General features: G+C 28.4%; 6 protein-coding genes and 1 pseudogene across 8 annotated transcripts; 1 reads left to right on the top strand and 6 right to left on the bottom strand.

Moving 5' to 3' along the window:
• Positions 1 to 78: 78 nt before the first annotated feature.
• LOC107067145 (uncharacterized) lies at positions 79 to 2,487 on the bottom strand. Its single transcript, XM_015322379.2, has 3 exons — positions 2,347 to 2,487; positions 1,121 to 1,392; positions 79 to 601 (listed from the first exon to the last, which is right to left on the bottom strand). The coding sequence occupies exon 3, from the start codon at positions 599 to 601 to the stop codon at positions 308 to 310; it is 294 nt and encodes a 97-aa protein (XP_015177865.1). The 5' UTR covers positions 1,121 to 1,392; positions 2,347 to 2,487; the 3' UTR covers positions 79 to 307.
• Positions 2,397 to 5,012, bottom strand: LOC107067142 (lanC-like protein 2). Its single transcript, XM_015322378.2, has 10 exons — positions 4,815 to 5,012; positions 4,562 to 4,719; positions 4,277 to 4,456; positions 4,027 to 4,178; positions 3,803 to 3,950; positions 3,568 to 3,708; positions 3,289 to 3,471; positions 3,065 to 3,211; positions 2,655 to 2,757; positions 2,397 to 2,573 (listed from the first exon to the last, which is right to left on the bottom strand). Exons 2-10 carry the CDS (start codon positions 4,646 to 4,648, stop codon positions 2,497 to 2,499), a joined length of 1,218 nt encoding a protein of 405 aa, XP_015177864.1. The 5' UTR covers positions 4,649 to 4,719; positions 4,815 to 5,012; the 3' UTR covers positions 2,397 to 2,496.
• On the bottom strand, positions 4,818 to 6,265 carry LOC107067144 (very-long-chain 3-oxoacyl-CoA reductase pseudogene; annotated as a pseudogene).
• Positions 6,266 to 6,409: 144 nt separating this feature from the next.
• Positions 6,410 to 9,224, bottom strand: Argl (Argininosuccinate lyase). The gene is made up of 11 exons (XM_015322377.2): positions 9,099 to 9,224; positions 8,843 to 8,953; positions 8,555 to 8,641; positions 8,386 to 8,472; positions 8,163 to 8,294; positions 7,809 to 7,909; positions 7,522 to 7,715; positions 7,251 to 7,450; positions 6,909 to 7,133; positions 6,722 to 6,828; positions 6,410 to 6,620 (listed from the first exon to the last, which is right to left on the bottom strand). The coding sequence occupies exons 1-11, from the start codon at positions 9,108 to 9,110 to the stop codon at positions 6,446 to 6,448; spliced, it is 1,431 nt and encodes a 476-aa protein (XP_015177863.2). The 5' UTR covers positions 9,111 to 9,224; the 3' UTR covers positions 6,410 to 6,445.
• A 342-nt stretch (positions 9,225 to 9,566) lies between these two features.
• LOC107067140 (ninjurin-A) lies at positions 9,567 to 14,549 on the top strand. 2 transcript variants are annotated; one of them, XM_015322376.2, is made up of 3 exons: positions 9,567 to 9,915; positions 10,564 to 10,913; positions 11,069 to 14,549. In XM_015322376.2, the coding sequence occupies exons 2-3, from the start codon at positions 10,590 to 10,592 to the stop codon at positions 11,258 to 11,260; spliced, it is 516 nt and encodes a 171-aa protein (XP_015177862.1). In that variant the 5' UTR covers positions 9,567 to 9,915; positions 10,564 to 10,589; the 3' UTR covers positions 11,261 to 14,549. The 2 variants fall into 2 exon arrangements, with proteins under 2 accessions (XP_015177862.1, XP_015177861.1); XM_015322375.2 differs by having other exon boundaries at positions 9,567 to 10,913.
• A 654-nt stretch (positions 14,550 to 15,203) lies between these two features.
• On the bottom strand, positions 15,204 to 18,075 carry LOC107067126 (actin nucleation-promoting factor WAS). Of its 2 annotated transcripts, XM_015322350.2 has the most exons (6): positions 17,555 to 18,074; positions 16,823 to 17,103; positions 16,420 to 16,713; positions 16,007 to 16,292; positions 15,571 to 15,933; positions 15,204 to 15,457 (listed from the first exon to the last, which is right to left on the bottom strand). In XM_015322350.2, the coding sequence occupies exons 1-6, from the start codon at positions 17,648 to 17,650 to the stop codon at positions 15,209 to 15,211; spliced, it is 1,569 nt and encodes a 522-aa protein (XP_015177836.1). In that variant the 5' UTR covers positions 17,651 to 18,074; the 3' UTR covers positions 15,204 to 15,208. The 2 variants fall into 2 exon arrangements, with proteins under 2 accessions (XP_015177836.1, XP_015177837.1); XM_015322351.2 differs by lacking the exon at positions 16,420 to 16,713 and having other exon boundaries at positions 17,555 to 18,075.
• A 281-nt stretch (positions 18,076 to 18,356) lies between these two features.
• Positions 18,357 to 25,019, bottom strand: LOC107067125 (Dihydrouridine synthase 1). The gene is made up of 9 exons (XM_089170845.1): positions 22,473 to 25,019; positions 20,461 to 20,712; positions 20,180 to 20,339; positions 19,814 to 20,009; positions 19,489 to 19,737; positions 19,192 to 19,337; positions 18,851 to 18,948; positions 18,621 to 18,749; positions 18,357 to 18,507 (listed from the first exon to the last, which is right to left on the bottom strand). The coding sequence occupies exons 1-9, from the start codon at positions 24,444 to 24,446 to the stop codon at positions 18,376 to 18,378; spliced, it is 3,336 nt and encodes a 1,111-aa protein (XP_089026971.1). The 5' UTR covers positions 24,447 to 25,019; the 3' UTR covers positions 18,357 to 18,375.
• Positions 25,020 to 25,130: the final 111 nt, after the last annotated feature.

Raw genomic sequence — 25,130 nt, 5'->3', positions numbered from 1 at the left:
AAGCATATATTATATATATAAATAATTATATATTATCTATAAAGACAAACAAACATGAATGAAAAAAAAGATCAGTCATTGATTATTTTAATGCGTTTATTTATAAAAATGTAAAAGTTGAATATATTATATATTATAATTCACGAGAAAGAGAGAGAGAGAGAGAGAGAGAGAGTAATTTATCAGCTTATTTATAAATACTTTTATATAAGTACATATTAAAATACTTATTAGAAGTAATTTTGTACAGTCAGATAAGGAAAAATCGACACAACAACACATTTAATATGTTGTACCAATAAATATTCTAATTTCGTCCTATTTGATCAATTTGAGTTTGCAGATTGTTAACAACTTCTGGTGGTACGTGTTCTCCAAGTATTTCAAAAAGATTTATCCTTTGATCTCCAGGAATTGATTCATATGCAGCTAATTCTATTCCTTCTTGAACTTTTTGTATCGTCGCATCTTTAGGAATGAGATAGGTATTTTGAGCTTGTCTAATTGCTTCATTACTGAAGACTTGACCATCCTTTTGTGGGTATGCCGATGCGATCGTTATTACGACGAGAACGATCGAGACAATCGTGTGAAATTTCATCTGAGAATAAACAACAAAATATAAATATATATATATATTCTAAAAATATTCATGTTTAATAATAATATTCAATGTAAGAATAAATAAATACTAATTTTAATTTTACATTTTGATAACTTTTCATTCTTTCGAAAATAAATCATAAGTTTTTGTTTTTAATTATATCACACTCGATATATATATATTTATCTATATTTAAAAAAATATATACTCTATATTAGAATCAATTAAAAAAATATAAACGCACATTTTTTAATGGAACATTTATTAAAAGTTAAATATGCGATTTAAAAAGAAAATTAAATTTGTTGATTTATAATAAAATTCTTCACCAAACATCAATTTATAAGAATAATAAATTGTCTGGTATTTAAATGAGAGCGTATATTATATACAAACAAAATCTTATTTTTATGTTTGAAATAAAATTTAGAAATATATTATAAAAAGAAAGAAAGAAAAGAAAAAAAAAACATAAAACAAATGATATTTTTATCACAGCATATAATGCACACTCACGGTTGATATTTTCACGGCAGAGAGCAAAGTACTGTTTTACAGAATGATTCCAGAAGAAAGGAACTAAGCGGAGCGATGGTAGAATGTTCCTTATATACTTGAAGCCTCAGGTAAAGCAGGTGAACGCCACTCCCATTAATGGTTAATGAGAAATCAACGTTTTAAATTTTAATTTAAAACCGGATCAATCACTTCTAATTCATTTGAATCTCAATAAGATTGCTTTTATAGTAAAAATTGTACAAACTTGTACTAATCTCGATATTCATCTCCTTAATTGTTTAACAATAAAAAAAAATATTAAAAAAAAAAATTACATTTCCATTGTGATGTAACATACACATATTATATAAATGTTTTGATAATAACATATATGATACAACAAATTATTTAATTAATTAATTATACACAATTATAATTTGTGTATGAAATTGCAACAAAATTTTGGGGTTTTTTTTTTTATATATTTATTTTTTAAATAAATGATTGAATGTATTTCGTTATTAAATGTATAATTTTAAGTGTTAAATTTCTTTTAAATAATCTATTAACAGTTAGAATTCGTCTGTGCATTGCTATTTGATAAATTTACTGTATTTTGACGTATATGTGTGTACGTTTGCATGTATTACGTTCGACATATACATCGGATGAGTGTATTATTTGGACGAGTAGAAAGTGATGCAATGAAAGAATCCGGGGACAAGTCACATTTTAGACTTTCATTTGATCATTCTTGAATCGTAACACAGTTTTTATTAAAAGAATTTTAAGAAATTTTTCCTATGATGTTTGTAAATCGTTGTAATATCGTTTTCAAATCAAAATTATTTGATTTAAATATATATATATATATATATATTTAAATATATATATGTTTAATTTGTATTCATAAATAATTTTCATAATATTTATTTTATATAAATGAGAGATCATTTATATTCATAATAGATCATTGAATTTTTTAATACTTTTATAGATTCCCCCCCCCTCTCATAACGGTTTTATAATATAACAAGTATAAGATGTAAATAATTTCAATAGTGAATACACATTGCAACATATTTATTATATGTGTATTTTATGAATATAAATAATTTCGATAGTTTGATTAGATCTTTTAGAGAAATTTATATATCAAATAGCTGTTTAAAGTATTTTTGTATACATATATGTATGGATCATTTATGTTAATGAATGATTAATTATTCACAAATAGAATATACCTTAAGAAGAAATATCAGTATCGTTTTCTCTAGAAAAAGATCTCATTCAATTTTAAATAGAAATTATTTATTCTAGGATGTTTTCTTTCAAGAAATAGTCTTATAGAAGAATTTTGATGTATTCAATATGATAATACATAAATATTCATTTTATAAAGTATATGCTGGAAATTTGGCCATATTTGGTTTTTGCATATCTATAAGGAAATAAATAACACCAGCAAGACCTGAAATAGTACATATAAAGAAGACTGTTAATTTATATATATATATATTAGTTATTTAACAATTAAAAATTTATCATATACCTTCAAACAAAGAAAATGGTCTGTCTGGAATTCGATTTTGATTATGTCCGTAATCAAAACACCATTCTGCAAATTTACAAGCTCTATACAGATGTTTTAGATCCTGAAAAAAAAAAACAGAAGGTTTTTATTTGTTATTAAACATAATTATAATCAACATAAAATATAATAAAGATACTTTAGATATTCTTTATATAAACTGTTCACAGAAAAAAATTAACTCTATCTTATATTAATATTAAAAATCTTTTACGTATTAATTTAATCATTAAAATTAATTTCATTAAAGAACACAATTTTATACAGCTATTGAACAATATAAATCTTATGACAATGTAATTTTATGAAATTAAACAATTTGGCAAAAGAGTTCATGAAAGAAACTAAAAATTAATAATTAATGTAAAAACCTTCGTTTGTTGAAATAGATGTAGAAAGGTATATGCATTTCCAGAAACCCCATGACATATTCCATATCCTTTTTTTAACAAACCCCTTGCCCAAATAACTTCTCCACATTGTAAAGCAGTTTGTAAAAATTTCTCATCCGAATATATCTGTAATTAGAAATACAATTAAAATTTCAGAAATGATTTCTTATCTATTAACATTATCTGACAATGAGATACATGACCTCATAGGCAAGGCAAAATAACATGGTCATTCCTGGAGCTCCATGACACCAGTGTATTAATTTATCTGTGTCACTTCCTACCGAAGAAGGAAAATTTCCTGATGGATACTGTAAATCTTGAAGATAATATAAAGCTGGTAATATTTCATTATTTAGTTGTTCTTCAGTCAAATAATCTCGAGCCTGCCAACAAAGAAATAAAATACAACAATATATAACAAAACTATAAATCAAATATAATATTATAATTAATATTATATTTTAATTATTGTAATATACTTGTAACAGCATGTAGAGAATACCAGCCAGTCCATGAGCTCCACCAAGATATTCAGAATTATGCCACGAATACATTAATGGAGTCTTGTAACGTCTTGATTTGGAATATATATTTCCAGATTTTATTATACAAGAAATGACCTAATAAAAACATTTCATAATATTAAAGTACATTTTTATAGAAACATTGTATGTAAATAATTAATCTATTGATTATTACTATGAAACACAATACCTGTTTGATAATATTACTTTCTATAGGAGCTGGGGATATATTTGAATTTACATAAAGTAGAGAGTAAAGATAACCTGCTCTTCCATAAAGTAATTCATTATATACTTTGTCGTGTTCTTTTACAACTTGAGATGATAATGATATTAATCTATACAAAAAAAAAGAAAATCATTTTATTAGCATGTATTCGTATATACGTTTCTGATTTTTAATATTATACGTACTCGGATATAGCATTTTGATAATCATCCTTACATCCATGTTTATGAAATAGAACTGCACCAAGTGCTAATGGTCCAGATAAACCAGTTAAAAAAGTCATTTCTTTTCCCCATTTGAATTTGTCGATACTGATTTGCAACAATTCTATTGCTTTCTAAGAAATAAATAAATTCGTTATTTTATTATTAAAATGGAAACACATCGAATGAATAAGTGTATAATTTTAGGATAATTATTAAGTATACAACATACAGAATAATATGAAGGTTCGTTGAAAGTATCAGCATAGATTTTAAACATATTTGCAATACCAGCTATTCCTGTATAAATAGAATGATCGTCATTGTAAGTCCAAGTTTTTTTATTTTCTTCTAATTTTTGTAACAATTTTTTCGTTTTTTTTGTCAACAAAACTTTAAAATTGTCTGCTATCTGTAAAACAATAACACAATGAATATATATATATATATATATTATATTTTTATCATCATAATTGTTATTCAATAATAAAATATAATTATAAAATTTGTTTATTACAGTATTTTCTTCGAGATTCAATACGGTAGTAGAAGATGAATTTGTATAATCCAGAAAAGGATTTTTATAATTTCGTGAGGTCTCCATTATGTATCTACCGGTTATAGCTTGGGTATAAAACACCAAATTTCTTATTATTTGTTGAATTTTTACTACCTCTGGAAATATTATATTTAATAAATTGTTATTATTTATAAGAATAAATTATAAACTATGACACATTTATTTATTAATTATATTAATATTTTCATACATTTATATATATATATATATAGTTTACACACAATCACATTTTCTTCTTGCTTTTTTATTAATCGATACTTTGGTACGCATTCGCATAGATTTTGTTAGTTTAGCTTACGATACATAATTTATTCAATAAAAATGAAAATCGTAATATAACAAACTTATTATATATGTATTGTTAATTAGATATTTAATCATGATCAAATATACGATGTAGAAATTTATTACTAAAAATAATTGTTTAAAGAAAAATATATCTAAACTCGGTCGGTAATGAATAACAACTAATTTATCGATGGAGTTTGAATTGTAAATACGCGCGAAATACAAAATTCGAAAGCCCGGCGAAATAAATTTAGATTTGAAGATTTAAGCAAGATATCGTTGTAACATATTGTTACGATTATTCTCCATAACGCTTATCATCCATATAAGAATTAACTTTGGAGAAAATTGATAAATCAGTTTAACCATGCCGATTAATAAAGAATGAGGAATGAAGCCTGTTGTAACAATTTCCTTTCCGATCGTTTTAATAGCACTTTGAACATATTCATCTGGAGTTGGTATCATCCAGCCAGCTTTTGGAGAATCCATCATGTGATTGGTAATGGTTCCAGGTAAAAGACATTGTATTATTATACCACGTTTGCCATATTCAATTTGTAAATCTCTGCTGAATTTTAAAACGTATGCTTTCGTTGCTGCAAAAACAGTCAACAATGGACATGGCATCAGAGCCACACTAGAAGAGACATTGACTACAACACCTTTACCACGTAAAACCATCTGTGGTAATACTATTCGGCACATGTTCGTCACAACAACGATATTGCAATGTATAATATTCATATAAATTTTATCTTTATGCGGTAGATCCAGGAAATACTCTGGATGGGGATAGGAAATACCGAGATTATTCACCAATACGCCCACTTCCAAATTTAATATCTCTTTTTCTATTGTACGATAAGTTTCCATTCCTTCAGAGAAGTCTAATCTTATTATTTTCGTTCTAACATTGCACAGAGTTTCTATTTCGTTGGCAAATATTTTCAAACTTTCAGTATCGGGACTTATTAAGACAACATTTAATCCTGCTTTTGCAAGTGCTTCGGCATACGCTTTTCCAATGCCATGTGAACAACCAGTTACCATTCCCCATTTACCCATCGATAATAAATCGATTTTCTTGTCATTAGAAAAGTTATTGATTATTTTACTTATTATGCCGTGATAAATTCTGTAACTCCAATAAAATATCGTTAAATAACCGATTTTTTCTATGACACCCATTGCGTATGAGTTTGTTAATTATAGAGCACAAAAACGCATTTGTTCATTCATTTTCCAATGATTTTTAATTTCGGTTACATCAAACATGTCACTGATCGAAAATGACAAATGTTCAAATAGATTTTTTTAATAATAAGTTTTATAAAATGTGAAATCGTGTCCAATAAAGTTGCAATTTTATCGTATTAATTATATCATTTTAAGAGATAGTCATTTCATAGAATTGCGAGTTTGCAAATTAAGTCTATATAGTATAACGCACTTATTGGTTATTTTTTTATTATATGAAATGAAACAAAATAAACGAATTGTTAATATCATATAATTCGTTTCAAAAAACAATTAATCTACATCTTCATGTAACTCAACCGACTGTACAAATGATTTTTTTAACCAAAGTCGAATAGAATCAATTTGTTGACGTAAAGCTAATGAACTTGTACCACCAATAACGTCGTATTGTTCAACGCTTCTTTTGAAATCCCATATACATTGAACGTCTTTCTCAAAAATGTGACTAGAAATTTGGAAAATTATGTTTACAAAAAATGTTAATACGTTAAACACATAAAAATACTGTAGTTTTTTGTTTGATGTTAAATACATCAAATGAATTACCTTATTTTCTGTAATTTTTCTAATGGCACATCGCATAATGGTATTCCTTCGGATTCAGCAAAATTTACAACTTTGCCAGCCAAATGATGTGCTTCTCTGAATGGTAACTAAAATATTGGAATTTTCAAAATCATTCGATAGATTATTGTTCTCCATTTTTTTTTATATTCAAATGTATGATACTTACCCCTTTCCGCACAAGATAATATGCCAAATCGGTAGCCAACATATCGGTCGTTAAAGCATCGTTACACCTTTTTTTATTTATCGTTAAAGAACTTAATGCTTTTTCAACGATAAGAAATATATTATTTAACGTATCGATCGTAGAAAATAATGCCTCTTTGTCTTCTTGAAGATCTTTGTTATATGTAGATGGAATACCTTTGAGAGTCGTCATAAAACCTGTGCACTGCAAACCATACATCATTAGTTATCTTTTTTCTTTTTAATCGTGTATATAATCTTTTCAATTAGTAAGATATATATATATATGAATAATTAACAGATTGAAAATGTGTAAGAGAACCTTTCCAAGTAAAGTGCCACTTTTTCCACGTATTAGTTCCATTAAATCAGGATTACGTTTTTGCGGCATTAAACTACTACCAGTTGAAAATTCGTCGGAAAATTGTACAAAACCAAATTCGTTGGTATTATAAATGATTAAATCTTCAGCTAACCGACTTAAATGTATCATCGTTAAAGATGACCAGAAAAGAAATTCAGCTGTATATCGATAAATTATTTTTAATAATATTATCATTATAATATATAGATGATAAATAAAAATATCTTACCAACGAAATCTCTATCGGAAACTGCATACATGCTATTAAAAGTAACGTCATCAAAACCAAGATTAGTTGCTAATAATTGTCGATCTATTTTAAATGGATTTCCAGCAATGGCTCCGCTTCCTAACGGTAATATATTTACACGTTTACGAATTTCTTGTAATCTTTCTAGATCAGCTTTTGCGTACCAAGCGTAACTGGATTATCATAATAAATTATTATCATACATTGTATTATGATTTTTTTTAGTTATTTTATTTATTGTAAGTAAGTAATTTTAATATTCAAACCTAAGAAGCCAGTGTGACCATTTAATTGGTTGTGCACGTTGCATATGTGTATAACCAGGCATAATTATATCGTTATCTTTTTCAGCACGATTAATCATTGTCTACAAATAATTGATTTTTAATACAAATCACATTATTTCATTTAATACTGTGTGTATATTATAATATTATAAATATATAATAATATTATTATTATTATTAATTGGCGTTAGAGGAACTTGAAAGTTCATTGCCACAAATACCAAATCCCGCCATTCATATTATAATAATATTATAAAACTAATATGCACAGTATTAATGATTATCATTAATAAGTTTAATTTTCAAAAATATAATATAAACAAGCGTATATACCTCAATAAAGTTAATAATTCTTAAATAAAGTTTATCTATCGATTTTCGAAGATACAATCGAGTATCTGTTATTGCTTGATCATTTCGACTTCTGCCAGTGTGCAATTTTTTGGCTACGTCACCGATTAATTCCTAATCATGATAAATATTGATTAATTTATCGATTGTTTTCAAAATGATTCTTTGATGATTACTTTATTATAATTATTCGTTCTAAGTTTACCGTTAATCTGCGTTCATTTGCACTGTGAATATCTTCGTCTTCTTGGTGAATGATAACGAATTGATTGGTCCTCCATTCGTTCAAGATCTATTAACATTGAGTTTTGTTTTTTAACTTTTTTTTTAAATGAATTTAAAATACGTTCGTTTATATTTGTTATTTGTTAGACCTTTTCAAAACCATTCTCGATAAGTTGTACTTCTTCTTCTGTTAACAATCCAGATTTGCATAGTACATTTGCATAAGCGATACTTCCCTAAAGATATAATTAAAATAATATTAAATATATATATATATAAATATTAATAATATAAATTAATTATATAATAAATAAATAAAGATAATTAAATATAATAAAGATAAATTTTAAAAATTAACATAGCACATTATGTGAATTAATTTTTTAAATTATCATTCATTTGAAATCAAATTTTTATTTTCTTATCATTTTCCTTACCTCAATATCTTCCGCATATAAACGTTTATCGAATTCAATGGATGCATTTAGGTCATGAAAATCAGGATCGATTTTTTGTTTAAAACGACCACCCCATAATTTTTGGCATTTCTATTTCAAGTGTATACAAATGAAAAAAATTACATATATTATTATTATTAACATCAAGAAAATCAGATTATGTCAATAGTTATTACTTGCCAGAAAACTTTAAAACAAATCTATTTCAATTGAAACAATCTTAAATAATTCTTACCCGTGTCGACATGGTGAAATTATGAATTATAACTGAATACGTAAATATGATATGGGTCGATGTTTTCTATCACAAATCTCAGTTAATATCATTTATTACGCAATTTTCACAGAACATTTCATAAAAATATAACATTATCACAAAGAGATAAATAATTAATGCTAGTGAACTCTATGCGTGAATATTCAAAAAATATAAATAATATAATATATAATTATAATTTATATTACTATATTATAATGTATATTATTAATTATAATTATAATATTAATAATATATTTAATAATATATTAATTATTATAATATTATATATAATATACATATATTATATTAATGTTAATTATTAGTTATAGTTATATTATTACTTATAATATTAATACTATTAATAATATATAAATATATTAATATTATATATATTATAATAATAAATTAATATATTAATATTATATATATTTATAATCTCTGAAGGAAGTAGAAGCAGAACTTTAACAGGAATTACTTTTTCATGTATATGTATATCAGTGTGTCTTTATAACATAATATTTCCTTTCTCTAACACTAGTTATAAGGTATTTACAGCTTTATGTTTCCGTTTTAAATGATAATATCATAACTGATAGAACGTCTGACTATTTGTTTCCTATTACACCCTACCTGATTCATTTATACAGCTTAACAGTTAAACATCGAACGTGTTGCGTGCATTATTATTCTCTCAGTGCAAATAATAAGTGGAAGTTTATTTTATAAACATTACTTTTTCATAATAAGATAGTCTATAGAAGGAAGATAAACGGGATCTTTCGATACGGATAGAGTATGAGTCTTTCATTATTATCGATAGAATATATACAGGGTATTTTACAAGTTTTTTTTTCTTTTTATTTACTTGATAAAACGACTTTTTCGGATATTCTTTACGTAATGTTTAAAAACAAAACAAAAACAAAAACAGGTCAATTCATTAAAACTTTTGACAGAAAATTGAGAAAGGACATTGTTTAATTCTTTGACTGCAACACATTCAAACTCGGATCCATCAATGTACAGGACACCTAATCCAAAAAATTGATTTTTTGTATGTGTGTATATTCTTATAATTTGAGGTCTTAAGGAGGAGTCCTGAAAATTTTATACAATGTAAAATTCATGAAAATTAACTAGATACATTATTATATTGATTATGAATATTATATTGATAAATAAAAGAGAACATAAATATACGTCTTTAGCAGTCAAAGGGTTAATTAAATTACGCACTTTAATAAAGGAACGAATATAGATCGTTATTATATATTCGTGCGCTTATCTAAATGCTGATCAACAAAGCTCAGTAGTAATCTCGATCGATCCGTTCGCGAACGTTTTCTTTTCTTACCTGTCACACTTGTTCGTGCATTCTTTTCTAACAATAATAAGAAGAAAAGTTTTTCCTTTTTTTGATAATTAAACAAATTGGTCAAAGGAGATCGATCATACGAAGTACAAAACATGGAGAAAGCTCGATTGGATAATGAAAAAGTGGAGATATCTTTAGATAATAAAGAAATATTCGATAAAGCCAATGACGTTGAAAAAATTGATGGAGTTAAGGAGATTGTTGTCTCGGTTGATACGACGGACAAAAAATCGCAAGCTTATTCCGCACGAGCTGCCAATTCTTTTGCAGCGAAGAAAACTGTAGCCCAAGGAATGATGGATGTTGCGTTGATTACTGCTAATGCTAATCAGTTGAGGTACCTTATTGAATATCAACGAAACAGTCCTACTTTCTACGTCATTTTGATTCTCATTGTCATCAGTCTTTTGTTACAGGTATTCTTTTTTTCATCTACAGTGTATTTTTTTTTTTCATATTATATATAATATATAAGCACGCGGTGTGCTTTTATTATGAAATAATGTTCGTATGCAATCTTAATAAAGTGATTAAATAAGTTTCTATTTTTTTCTCTCATTATTCTCCTTAGATCGCCGTTGGTGTAAGTTTAATATTTAAAGGCAGATTCGATATCAAAGGACAATCAAAATCTATTAATGCACGAAAAATAAATAATTATGTTGTCGTTGGGGTTTTTCTTATAACTATTATTAACGTTTTTATTGCTTCGTTTAGTATAACTACACCTAATGGTACAGGACCTGTATCTATGCCTACGTAGAGATATTATTCATAGAAAATATATCATGTTTATTTTCAATATTACACGGAACAAGATTTTCCTAGTAATCATTTTATTATTAATTCATAATTAATACCCTGTTTGTAATACAATACTTTTCAAAGGTAATATATATATATATATATGAAATTTAAATTATAAATAGTATTTATATAATATTTTTGATGAGTCTCGTATATATTTATAATGAATTAATAATTAATATATCATGTTTGAAATTATTTTACGAATTACGAATTGTTAATGTAACAAATAATTTGCATATTTCGACATTTTGTTTCAATTATATTATTAATAATTATATTATAATTGGATTGTATAGAAAAATTATTAGCGATTGTAAAATACATTAATTAATATTTAACATTACATTTATTCATTCATTCAAGAAGACATAACAATAAAACGAATAATTTATTTTCATTTACATGTCATACTCTAATGTTGTTATTTTTGTTTTGTTTTATTTCCATTGTGTACGACGACGACGACGACGACGACGACGATTTGAACGCACGTACAATTTCATTGAAACTAACTACTCAGATAAATAACAATATCGCTTAAGTAGTTTAAATATATATATATATATATATATATTTTCTTTTAGGCGCACGTATTATCCTATTAATAACAGAAAGTTAAAAGAATCATTGTTTAAAGTAATGTCTACTATAAAAATAAAAAAAAGTAGACAATTTTTTTTTTGATAAACATGAAACAACAAACTTGTCTAATGTGTTTATTATGTTATATTAACAGTTAGCCGACCGATCGGGTAAATCTGCCCATTTCCAAGCTAGTCTGTGGCCGACCGATCGGGTAGATCTACCATTTTGATCTGAGGAACGCTTCTTTCTCTATAGACCTTCTTATCTCTATACAGTTCAACATATAATAAAATGCCCCAAATTTTTGAAGTTTTTTATTGCTCATTATTACGGCTCTTTATGTTAGGAATTTCCGAAGGTCCCTCTGCCAGCCATCAAATTATTTTCTTGAACATTTAACCGATCGATCGGTGGACAGCTTAGTTTGACTTTCCCGAACGTGGTGGAAATTGTACAGGTCTCTGTAGCACGTGCGGTCAGCTAAGTGTTAAGCTTTAAATATGAAATACTGAAAATAAATATATATATATATATATATTTTATCGTTGAAGAATACTTCATAAGTATCATTTTATATTCATATTATATGATCGTAATAAATTTTCAATGAGAAGGTTCTTTTTGTTAAAATGTATTTCGTCTCAAAAAAAAAAAAAATAAGCCATGAAAAAATTAGTTTAAATGAAAAATTAAAAAAAAACAACAAAAACTCATTAATGTATTTTAAAAACTTTGTCGAGTACAAACATTAAATTATCGTTGATATTACACCCTGCACTTATAGATTAAACTATACATTTTAATATATAATATTGAGTAATATTAAATATACTTTATTTTTAATACTTAAAAAAAAGAAAACAAAAAATGCAAACATGAAGTATGAAGTAATTATAATTTATCTTGTATAGAAGATATATCATTAAATTATTTGTACCGCCTAATATTTTATTCATAGTAAGGAATTATTTAAATACATTATACGTTATTATTTAATATTATATCTTTTTGTATATATCATTTTTTTTTTTTATCATATCATTGTCTGTCTTATTCTCCTTAGTTTTTTTATTTTTTTTTTTGTTTATTTTTCTCAGAATGATACGATCTTTGTAATAATCGCTACACTGATTTATTTATGTGTTGCATACCTTTGTGATAACAATATAATATTCGATTTAATGTTTTTGATTTAAGGCATGTAATAATAACAGTTTAATTGCATATTAACCATTGATATGTTAAGTCATAAATATTATTAGAAATAAAAATTATGTACTTAGTATTAATAAAGTATCTCTTAATTTATAGCACTAATGTTATTACAAAATAAATGATTAAAAAACAAAAAAAAGTTTCTAATTAACACGAATTTACAATAATATTAATTTGTACAATATCGTGTTAACAAACATTTGTAATAGAATTTGATTTTATTATACTTGACGTTTTAGATAATTTTTTTTTGTTTTTTTTTTTAACTAACTCGACGAAGAATTTTCTTGTTTTTTTCTTTCTTTGATATTTAAAAGAAAATAATAATATTATTAATAATTTTATATATATATATATATAGATATAAGAAAAACAGCATATTTACATCATCTTTGTATTAATTATAATCGGTATCTATATATTTGACTTTTATGTGCGCAAGTGAAATCTGTCCTGAAACACAGATTACCTCTTATATATTTTATTTGTTTAAAAAAAAAAAAACTTTTACTAAAACATTATTTTTATAATACATATACATATGTTGTACTACCAAGTAGTATAATCATCTATTCATGCATATGACAATATTTTTAAATAGTTCTGGAATTATAGCGAGAAAAAAAACAAACAAAATGTGAATAAAAGAAGAAAAATAAAATACAATACAATATATATATATATATATATCTCATATTGCAGCATAATGTAAAACAAACTAAATAATAATTAGTAACAAGTATTTTTTTATTTTATTTTATTTTTTTTTTATTTCTGACTAGGATTTCTCCATAGCGGGTAAAACGTATTCTTTTACTTACGTATCATCATCCTATTAATAACCATATTTTCATAGTTTTTAAAATTAAGTCATGTATGCAAAATATTGTGAATTATTGTATCGTTAAAAAAAAAAAGCAGATATATATATCCTAAGATTCTTTCACAAGCTTGATATTATCTTTGTAATTATATGAAAATCATATACTGAAGCAATAAAGCCTTTTTTTATACCGCGTTAATTTCAAATTTTTAATATATTTAATATCTTTACATATAGTTATAGCACGCATGTATTATATTCGTAATTTTATTTCTTTATTAATGTACAAATATATATATATATAAAAAAAAAAAATAAAAAAAAATGTTAACTATGTAAATTCCATTGACATGGAATTAATGCCATAAGAAAGGGCAAATTAAGGCTTTTTTTTAGGCTTTTCACAATTAATTTAGACAAATGTTAAATATAGAAAAAAAAAATTAGAAAGAAATAAGCGTACAAAATGTTTCTACTTAAATTGAATAATAATGTTGCAATAAAATGATTATCTTTAATATTTAATTTCTCGTAAAGCTACAGAAGATATGAAATATTTTATAAATAATAATGAATATAAACTTCTACGCGATATATGTATAAAAAGGATAGAAAAGAAATATATAAGAATACATGGTAACATCAAAAAAAAAAAAAAAAGAGTCTACGTGTACGCAGTCATATATAAACATTGTACTAACTTTCAACAAGAGATATAAACAAGAGAATATCTGTTTAGCCACAACACTATGTCAAAATAAGTATAATGGCATCCTTATAAAGAATATCATTTCCTGTGTATATTTATCACATGTGGTCACTATCTCTTTATTTTGATAGCATTTCATTTTTATTTTTTTTCAGAACTGAATAAACTGATTATTTTAAAGATAACATTTATAAAACAGCCTGCCCTTACCTGCCCCATCTGTGCAAATCAGATTTTATTGTGCCTTTATATATTCTAGTATATATATATATATATTTGAAAAGTTTTCATTTTCAAACCTCTGATTTTTCTTCTTTGGATGTTCAAAGTAAAAGTCATTTATGATACACATTTACATAATTCCTAATTTCCTAAAGGTTAATCATAGTATGTTTATCACAGTAGTATATTATTGTATCTTCTCAGTAAAACATTTTTTGTCTGAAATATATTGTATCTTTATTAAAAGATCATATTAAATATATAATCAAATTATATATAACAATTAAAAATATTTGCATTATATAAACAAGTATATTTGATTTTTTATATTCTATAACTTACTTGACTTAATCATCCCATTCGTCCTCCTCACTCGTATCGCTAGTTGACTCATCACTTTCACTATGGATTGCACGAGATCGCTCAGCGAGAGCTCTAGAGAGTGCACTAGCCAAACCATCTTGATACACTGGTGGTGGAGTAGCCTTAACTTCGTTAGGAACTGGCCTTAATTCTATTCCTTGACGAATTTGTTCTAATAAATTATTTCGAGAATCACTAACTGGAGCTGGTTTTGTTTCTGTTTTACTAACTTTCTACAAAAAAAAGATCAATTCGTTTTTACTTAAGAACATATCAAACAAAATACATCATTAATTTTGTAGTTTTCAATGTTCTTGATTTGATGAATTCAAAAACATATATTTACTCTCAATGTAGCACCACTTCTGATAGATTCCATTAGCATTGGCCTAAGATCAGTGACTTCCTCGTTATTGTTATTTGTTGCATTTGTATTAACTTTTGCAGTATCCATATCAAAATTATTAGGTAGTGGTGGAGGAGGTGGAACTGGACCACTGGAGATATTTCTTGAGGGAGGTGTTGGAGCGGATGAAGGAGGAGGTGGTGGCGGTGGTGGTGGTAGAGAGGGTGCTGGAGTTACAGAGGGTGGTGGTGGACGTGACGGTGCTGATCTATGTACTGGTGGGACAGTAGATAATGTATTTGGTGATGCGGTTGGGGTATTGAGTCGAGTTGGAGGTAACGGTGGAGCATTCCTTGTCTGATGCTAAAAAATACGAATTTTTACATTAGATATATTAAAATGAAAGTATGCCAAAAATTATTAAATTATTACTAACCGTTATTGTTCTAGCTGGTACCGGTGGTGGATATTCTTGACGTTGTGGTAACACAGGTGGTTGGTTGGCATTTCTTGATTTATTTGATGGTAAAATAACTTCTTCTTTAACAGCATTCATACCACCATGTGACTCAATGAAGTCATAAATAAACTCACGCGTTCCTTGATCTCTTAAGTGGTGTTCTGAAATACCTACCTTATCAAAAAATTTTTTTAACTCTGGGTCAACCGTATCAAATTCTAGACCTTTATTTTCAGCATTCCATCCCATATGCACTAGGTGCCTGTAAAATAAATATTGATTATAATAGATTAAATCTCAAGAACTTTTTCTATAAAGTATCTAATTAAATGTATATATTTGATGCATTATCAACAATAAAATAAATAACAATATATTCAAAATTCAACCTAAAATTAGATGGTAAGCCTATATCGTCTTTAGTCAATTTTCTTCTTAAATCTTTGTCGCTTTTTTTCTTTTTACTTTTATACATAGAACTACTAGAAGCACTTCTATTAACACCAACTGTAGTCTGTCCATTTAATGTATTTGATGTTGCACCAGTTGTAAATGCAAATGATGATGTGCTGCTTCTACTTTTTCGTGGTAATGTTACCACATGTTGTGCTTCCATTTCCATTTTGTTTCTTTTTTCTTGTCGTCTTTGTCGTTTGGCATTCAATTTGTCAAGAAGAATATCTCTTCAAATTATACCATAGTTTTTTTATCATTAGATAAATGAATTAACAATTTTGCAATAATTGTCAAATAAAATTATATTAATATATATATATAGATATATATATCTACCTTAACGTGATAGCTTCAACTTCATTTGCAAAATTGAATGCTGCCATGCATTCTTCAGCTTCAAATGTATGAAAATAAACTAAAGGGGTTTTATAATCCATAGAATTATAAACTTCGTGTTCCCACAACATGGCTCTTCTTTGTAAACAATATAATCGCAAGAAAAAACTACGCCTTGGATTATCTCTTATTAAAGTTATTATTCCAGTATTCTTTTTTACCCATTCTTTATGAAAAGGTGGCTCAGTTAAGTATAACTGTATAACTCCTGCTGCTAAACACTAAAATATTAAAAGTAATATGTGTTCACATATTAACAACTTTTTATAAAATAAAAAAATGATACAAGTATAATAATAAATAATAAAATATTTAAGAAAATGAATCTTTATAGATTGTTTGTACTTTTTTCATTTGTTAACTGACATGAGTTAAAAGACACACACATAATAAGGGAGGGGCGAATGAAGTGTCTTTTTTCAATGTAATTAAACAAGTTGACATATTTAATAACATTAAAACACATAATATATGCAATAACAATCCTAGATTTTATTTTATATTAACATTATTTGATCATAAGTATACAATTACTTGCCAAAACAGTAGCAAATCGAAAATATAAAATATTGGTTGACGTGACTTTACCAATAATGAAATCATATGGCCAAAGAAAAACATATTTGAGAAAATTATAGTAAAAATAATGAATAATTAATGAAATTTGCTTACCTGACATCGATTTCCTATTAATTGAAAGACATTCTCATTTTCTTCTGTTTTCAAGAGTATAGATCCCGTATGCTTAACCGTCGTACCCGATTTCATTGTTAAATAGGTTAGGTATATTACAATAAAATATGTTTTTACACTTTTATTTCACATGAACAAATTTGTTGCAAGGAAAATTAAGATTACAATTTTATATATTTTTATATATATATATCGATAATTTTTCACATGCCATATATTTTGTTGTTGAAATTATACAATCATCAATAGATCAATCAATATATATATTCTTGAATTTCATCTTTCACGACACAGAATTGATAACGTAACCACTATTTAGAACGTTAAAAGAAACGATGAAATATTACCTACAAAAAGCTTTATCTGTGACATTTTCTCATATTCTTAACTCACAGGAAACTCAAATATTGGATGATGACATTTTCACTTATCCGGTTCAACGTTCCGCGTTTCTTTATTCTGTATATAATAAGGGAAAACAGGAGTTCGAGCCGAATCCATAGCAAACAAACGCCATCTAGTAATAAATATTAAAAGTTCATCATTTATACAACGGAACATATATACGAAATAGATCGTATCGAAAGAGTATTTAAATGTAAATAAGAATTATAAAATATTACGTTATTTTATCTCGAATGTAGAATTCAAGATAATACAAAAATATATTACGAAAAATTACAATATTTATAATCAATATAATTATAATAAAGGAAGATAACATTGAAAGAAAAATTGAAAATGTTTATTGTAATTTATTTACATTATTTATTTAACATCTTTTTGTTTTATATACACTGTCATTTCATATTCTGAACGTTTTGTCGTTGTGTTTGTTTTAACAAATTTCTATGTCCGACACAGATCAATTTTTCTGTAATGCACTTTTTCCTACAACATTGGCGACATAACTTGTGATCACATTTAAGACCCTTGATAAAGAAAAATAATCATAATTAATATACAAATAATTTATATGAATAATTATGATGACATAGATAATATTATTAAAAAAAAGAGAATATTTCATGATCTATATACTAACCACAGGATTTGGACAACCTTGACAAAGAGGCCTATACGTACGCCCTATTCGTCGTAATTTTTTGAAATGTTTATGAGATATTTGGTTTCCTTCCTCATCTTCATATCTTCTTTTTGCAGATTCACTTGTCTGTAATGTATTTATGCAAATAATATTTAATTTTCATTAAAAAAAAAAAAAATACAAAACCTAACAATAAAACAAATTTTAATGAACGACACAAAACTGACCATTTCAATTCTCTTTGCCTGTACTTTATCTGTATGTTCCTGTGGTGAATCACGTATATAGGATTGGCATAACCACGGGGGTAAATTTAAGTTGTAATCTAAAGCAAATGACAGGACAAAATGAAAATTATGTTGAAACTATTAATAGATTAATACGTTCATTACCAATTTTATATATTTACAATACATCAATTCCCATTAAGAGCCCAGAGAGTGTCACACATTTTTAATTACAGTAATTAACGTTAAAAAATAAGTTTTAGTCTGTGGTCAGAATTTATTCTCTGCGGCGCGGTTAGCGAGCAAGTTTAAAACGATTATAAAAGATCTAATAAATTTACCGCTTTTTTCTTCGTACCACAACCGCTTGCCCTCATGATACGGCTGATACCGATCCCTCACATTTTCAACAACTTGTCTGAACGATTCCATGGTCGAATTCGTAGCCAGGTTATCTCTATCTTCTTTGTTTTCTGCTAAACAAAATCTACTCTCTAGTTAAGTGCATGCTGTACGTGCATTTGTAAATTCATGTTCTTTTTAATGTCATGTATCATTATGTATGACAAAGTTAAAAATGATCAAATATAATATAAAAAAAATGAGATAAAGATAAGAATAGAAAAGCCAATACGTACATGCGTTGAAATAATTTGAATAAATGGCCTCGTATGTAAGAAGCAGGTGCTGGATGGATTTTGACAAGATTTAAATATTCCAAGGCCGGTTCCCAACAAGGTGGATAACAAGACTCGAATATACATGGATTATAAAGATTGCCTATCGCTGTCATAACTCCTTCAACACCGGTCTCTGAAATACACCTCTCAATGTCTTGCAAGCACTGTATATTGCCGTTTGCCAATACTGGGATTTTAACAGCTTCCCTATGAAAATAAAAGGAAAGTATTATAAGTGTGATTCTTTTGTTTTATAAGCTTTATTATAAAATACTCTTAATACCTAACAGCTTTAATATGACTCCAAGATGCCAATCCTGTTAAAGGACCTTTCTGATCTCTTGTACGACCGTGTATAGTGAGTAAACTTGCACCAGCATTTTCGAGCATGCGAGCATATTCAATCGTCTTATCTATATCCGGAAATACTCGTAATTTGCAAGTAAGAGGAATGCGAAGTCCCGTACTAACTGTACTAACTGTAAATTATTAATAATGTTATAACACACAATTCACATTTGATTTTATAAAGTGAAACGTGTAGAATATAAACAATATACATCTATTGATATATCATACTATCATCTATTATGTATTTTACATGCATATAAATACATATACACTCGCACATACATATATACACACACACCGATCGCTCGAAGAAGATCCCAATCGTCTTGTAAAAAAGCACCGTAGCGTCCACGTTTTGCGATTGCTTGAGGACAACCAATATTAATGTCTATGGCATCACAGTAGGGTTCTGCCAAAAGCGCTGCTTCAAGTAAAATGTTTGGATCGTTGCCACAGAACTGATGGGAAATAGAAAGAGGATATATATATAAACAAGATGAGAGGAGAAGATGAGGGACATATTAACGCTTGAATGATTAGCCAATAAAAAAAAAAAAAAACCCTTAAAGTCTAGCTAACTTGTACAATCAAGGGCCGATCCTCTGGCGTGCTAACAAGCGCTTCTTTCCTATACTTTGAGTCCCTTAAAAAAACCGATGAATGTAGCATAGGTGTGTAACAGAGTTGTGCCCCATGACGTCGAGAAAGTAGTCTCCATGCCAACTCGCTGGCATCGACCATCGGTGCAACGACGTATCTTGGAGAGCCAAGAACATCCTTCCAAACGTTTGTCTTCTCAGATTTTGTTACATTTTCCTCATTCATATTCATCTGTAAAAATGAAAATAAATAAGTAAAAATCAAATGAAAGTAAACAAAATTATATATATATATATATATATATATCAAAAGAAGTTCAATAGATAAAACAAAGATTTGCATTATTTATTTTAAATTAATTGTTAATTGTATTTCATTATCTTTGTTGATTTCATTGAAATATTTAAAGCTTACCGAAATCTAGATCATGCGTGCTGCTTATTCCATAAAGCCTCGGTAAGAAGGGCAATAAACGGGAACACTGTCCTAAGTTCGCGTGTCAAACAACGCTTGACTATTCATTTTTATACATACTTTGGAAAGAACCTTAGCAAGATATAATACAATCGTTGATTTTAATCGGACAAGTTTATGTCTTTCCTACTTTATCTATCTCTTTTTTTTTTCTTTTTATTCGCTAACACGTACCAGCCTGTGTCATCTTTAGTATCAAAATATTATTATCTAAACGTCGGACATTCTTTTAGATCGATAAATTGATCAATCAATTGATCGATCATCGTCGCGAGTTCGTTGCAAAATGTTGATCCTTGATCTCTCCTCTTAGAGATCGAAAAAATGTGTCGAAAAATATTGAACTTTTACGGCGGTGAAAATGTATTATGAAAGGCGCGTTGTTCTATATTTGAATTTTACGCAAAGTATCATTATTTTAACGTTATTTTTTAGAAATTCGTAAAAAATTGCAATATAAAATTGAAGTAGCCTGGATGAAAGATTTTAACGACGGAAAAACTTTCTTAATAATTCTTACGAGCGAGATTCTCGTGTTAATTTTACGATATTTTTTTATAATTTTTATATCAAATTTTATTCGATTGGAAAATATATATATATATGTATATGTATATATGTATTTATGTTGTATATCATAATTACGCAAATAGAAATACAAAAAGCCACATTTATATATATATTCGAAACTTTTGATTTGAGTAAGATCACAGTCGTATCATAATCTTCAATCATTTTCTAAGTTTTTATTTAAATGCAAAGATATTAAAATTGTATATTCTAAAAACTCTCCATTATTTTATTCTATCTTAATTTTATTAAGACAAATTTATCTTCCCTAAGAAAATACGATATCTACGTATTTATTGTAATATAAGTGATCTAGTATATTATATTCGTATTAATTATTTGTAATATATCTAATTTATACCTTTTTTTTTTGTCTTCTAAAATCTAATTTTTATTCGTACGATTACGATAAGAAAAAATGTCATATCTAGCAACCCTTCTAACAATCAATAATGATCGGTGATCTTACTCTTCAAATTGAATAATAAAGTTTAAAAAAAGAAAAACATCACGCGATTTTATTCGATTTTATGCGAAAAACGAATGTTCGCCGTGTTACAAAAGGCTCGGTATTATTTTAATTGTATGTTAGACACGATGTGTGAGCGCATATTATCGAAAAATTCTAATTGTAAGCGTGTGATATCGCAGATCGATTTGTGAGGACGAACAAATTTCTCTCTTTCTCTATCTCCATTTCTATTTCTCTGTACTATTAGTTTCCCTAAAGAAATTGTCGAAAGAAAATCGAGTGTTTTTTTTTATCGAGTACAATACTATTATCCATTATCAAATTTCTGAAATAACAAACAACATTTCTTTCTGCTAACAAACGTGAAAACGAATCATCAGATTACACTCTGTCTTTGATGATATTTCAATTGAAATGTCTACAAATGTTCTTCCATTTCTTCTTGTTATTCCTATTCATGTGTATACATCGATTAATTTTGTAACGGTGGAAAGGCAAAATGGTTTGGTTGAGGTGGAGAACGTGGAGAAGCTGGTTTCGAGAATTCCGATTCCGGAATGGGCGATAATTGAGCAGATTGAGCAAGCCGAGGACCCATCTTGAATCTCGGCCTTTTTCGAAGAGATGATCTTCGAGCTCGAAGATGAGATTGATGATTATTTCTTTTAGAGAGAGATGGAATAGTTCTAATCGGGGGTGGTATTACCGTTGGTGATGCCACAATTGCCGTTACTGTAGAAGGAGGAGGCACAGGAATTAAATCTGGACCGATTTCATCAGGAACAATGTCGTCGATCGACGAAATTCTGGCTGTTCTTAAATCCAAAGGGGGTAATTTATTAGAAGGACGTGATAAGGATACTGAAGATGGTTCCTCTCTCGTCTCGTTTCTATTTTCTAGTTGATTTTCGAAAGTTGACACGCTCGTTTCAGTCACATTTCCTTCTTCTCGATCGACAGAAGGTGCTACTCTGTTTCTTCTTTTCGTTCTATCCGCACTTTCCGCATTAATGGATCGTTGACGAGCATTTTTTCTGAAACGCGTACGAAGAAAGGTTCTTATTCTTCCGATCGTACCACAAGTTCGCCTTTCTTTAGGGGCACTAGTACCAGCAATACTATCTGTACTATCCTTGCGACATTTTCTTGATCGAGGCTGCTTATTACGTTCGAGTCTCGCCGAAGAGATCGGATTTACAATGGAGAAACAGCAAGAGACAGGTGAAGGAGTAGACGATTTGAAATCTGGTGACTCAGCAACGGCAACTGCAACATTCCCGGTCCAAGAAGAAGAATTATTGCAATGCTTGTCATCGTTATTCTCGTCAATAGTCGATCGAGAGGATAGTTCGATCGAAGCACCATTAGAATTGGTCTCGTAAGTGAAGCAGAGACGAAAGTTATTCTTTCGATCTCGGCCCGAAGGCACGTCTTCCGGTCGATCGATACCATATTCCGAGTATTCCTTCGTACCATTTCTTTCGCGTGAGACAACCTCCATCGAGGCGTCTACGCGTGAATCACAGAAACGATATCTTGCGGGTACATTGACTCTGGCGCAAAAAGAGGGACAGGTTGTAACGTTCGTTGTTAAGTTCGTTTTACCTGCCTCCAATTTTCTTTCCCTTTTATTTTTGACGTACTCGTAGGTAGTCAAGCCGAGGCAGGCTATGTAACCATGGAAGAAACATAAATGTATCAATAGAATGGCTGCTATTGCCGATAGTATGCCTATCGTCAGGATGACGAGAAGCGTGCCGGTACCGGGTGGTTGTTGTATCGGAAAAATGGTCGAAGGTAAATTAGTAGCGTTCTCCATCGTCGCATTCGAGCGGCGAACGTCTCGATGGACGTTGAAGAGAAATAACTCGGCGATGGACAAGGCTACTACAGAGAGAGAAGCCAATATAGCCGATATCAGGCAAGCCAAAAATAAAGGATAGTTTCTAGCCCCTATACAATTGTTCAACCACTTGCAGTGATGATCAAATCGTACGACGCACTTGTTGCAGATCGAACAATGTTTCGTTCTGTCACCGTTTGTCGTTATGTTGCAAAGATGACACCGGCCGTTCTCGATAACGTGAGGATGTTTTTTACGATCGAATTCAGGCACTACTAGATTCGTCGGTCTTGCTCTTACTCTAGGATCAGCCGGATCAAGAAGAAGCACGGCTAGATGGAAGAGCAAGTGAACGAGGAAGATGGTGGCCAGGGAAATCGAAAGAAGAGAACGCAGCCCGAATGGTTCGAGCAAAGGCGTTGACACAGCGAAGGTGCCGCTACCGATGAACAGTGATATCACCCACCCAGCTACTTGTTGTGGGTGCAAAGGTAATTGGAGACCGTGTATACGTCGAAACCTTCGACGTTCTGGCGCTATGGGGATCTCCTCTACCCAGCACCAACGCGATATTATACCGCTCGCCGTGTTTGGCCAGTTTCTCATCGCGTTTGTCGCCGAAGGCGACAGCCATCCTCGTACCGTCTACCGAGAACTCCCGAGGTAGTCAACTACGCCACCCCAATATCTCCGAAGGCGCAAGCGCTCTTTCAGCCATTTCGAATGCGTCTGGGTTGCGTCCAAATGCGTCTCTATCTTTCCCAAACGCCCCTAAACGTTTCTTTCCTACCTTTCTTTTCTTTCCCTTCCCCTTCCAACCCTTTTCTTTCATTTTCTTTCTTTTCAAAGATTTATGTTATTACATTTCTATATTTTCTACCCGTGGAAATAAATAATCTATCTTTTATCTCGTTTATTTCCTATTTTTTTTTTTAACAAATATCATAATCAAAAAAACAATCACTGAATGCTCAACAAAAATAAAGCTTTAACCTTACTCCCTTCAATGAAAACCATATGGTTGTACAATTTCATACTTATGGTTAGAATTGAAAATAAAATCAATATTATGAAATAATCCTATGAAAATATTTTCATGAAAATTTTGCTAGCATGGTAATGTACTTTCTTAAAATTACGAATGCCATTTTCGATTAAAAGAAACATATCTATGAATATTATGAACTAACCTCAATGTTCTTCTTCGATCGTTATTTCCAATGACAGTGTTTCCTTTCACACATTTAATGTTACTTCTTGTATAAGAAAGATTGTTCACAATTCTTTTGA

The sequence above is a fragment of the Polistes dominula genome, unplaced genomic scaffold (assembly GCF_049000335.1).
Source record: "Polistes dominula isolate Pdom_NZ unplaced genomic scaffold, Pdom_raw_medaka contig_79, whole genome shotgun sequence".
NCBI lineage: Eukaryota > Metazoa > Arthropoda > Insecta > Hymenoptera > Vespidae > Polistes > Polistes dominula.
The sequence above is the reverse complement of the archived record's forward strand: the minus strand, read 5'-3'. Positions and strand labels throughout refer to the sequence as shown.

What these genes read in the sequence shown, in the direction of transcription:
- LOC107067145 (XM_015322379.2), bottom strand. Translation starts at nt 601, where the DNA reads ATGAAATTTCACACGATTGTCTCGATCGTTCTCGTCGTAATAACGATC.
- LOC107067142 (XM_015322378.2), bottom strand. Translation starts at nt 4,648, where the DNA reads ATGGAGACCTCACGAAATTATAAAAATCCTTTTCTGGATTATACAAAT. An exon ending in TGAATCTCGAAGAAAATACT is followed by an intron (nt 4,457 to 4,561) that starts GTAATAAACAAA and finishes ATTGTTTTACAG; the next exon opens with ATAGCAGACAATTTTAAAGT. An exon ending in TATCAAAATGCTATATCCGA is followed by an intron (nt 3,951 to 4,026) that starts GTACGTATAATA and finishes TTTTTTGTATAG; the next exon opens with ATTAATATCATTATCATCTC.
- LOC107067140 (XM_015322376.2), top strand. Translation starts at nt 10,590, where the DNA reads ATGGAGAAAGCTCGATTGGATAATGAAAAAGTGGAGATATCTTTAGAT. An exon ending in TCATCAGTCTTTTGTTACAG is followed by an intron (nt 10,914 to 11,068) that starts GTATTCTTTTTT and finishes TATTCTCCTTAG; the next exon opens with ATCGCCGTTGGTGTAAGTTT.
- Argl (XM_015322377.2), bottom strand. An exon ending in TCGAGAATGGTTTTGAAAAG is followed by an intron (nt 8,473 to 8,554) that starts GTCTAACAAATA and finishes CAATGTTAATAG; the next exon opens with ATCTTGAACGAATGGAGGAC. An exon ending in CAAATGAACGCAGATTAACG is followed by an intron (nt 8,295 to 8,385) that starts GTAAACTTAGAA and finishes TATCATGATTAG; the next exon opens with GAATTAATCGGTGACGTAGC.
- LOC107067125 (XM_089170845.1), bottom strand. Translation starts at nt 24,446, where the DNA reads ATGAGAAACTGGCCAAACACGGCGAGCGGTATAATATCGCGTTGGTGC. An exon ending in ATCGGCCCTTGATTGTACAA is followed by an intron (nt 20,340 to 20,460) that starts GTTAGCTAGACT and finishes ATTTCCCATCAG; the next exon opens with TTCTGTGGCAACGATCCAAA. An exon ending in AGGCAAAGAGAATTGAAATG is followed by an intron (nt 18,750 to 18,850) that starts GTCAGTTTTGTG and finishes AATACATTACAG; the next exon opens with ACAAGTGAATCTGCAAAAAG.
- LOC107067126 (XM_015322350.2), bottom strand. Translation starts at nt 17,650, where the DNA reads ATGAAATCGGGTACGACGGTTAAGCATACGGGATCTATACTCTTGAAA. An exon ending in TAATAGGAAATCGATGTCAG is followed by an intron (nt 17,104 to 17,554) that starts GTAAGCAAATTT and finishes TTAATATTTTAG; the next exon opens with TGTTTAGCAGCAGGAGTTAT. An exon ending in TACCAGCTAGAACAATAACG is followed by an intron (nt 15,934 to 16,006) that starts GTTAGTAATAAT and finishes CGTATTTTTTAG; the next exon opens with CATCAGACAAGGAATGCTCC.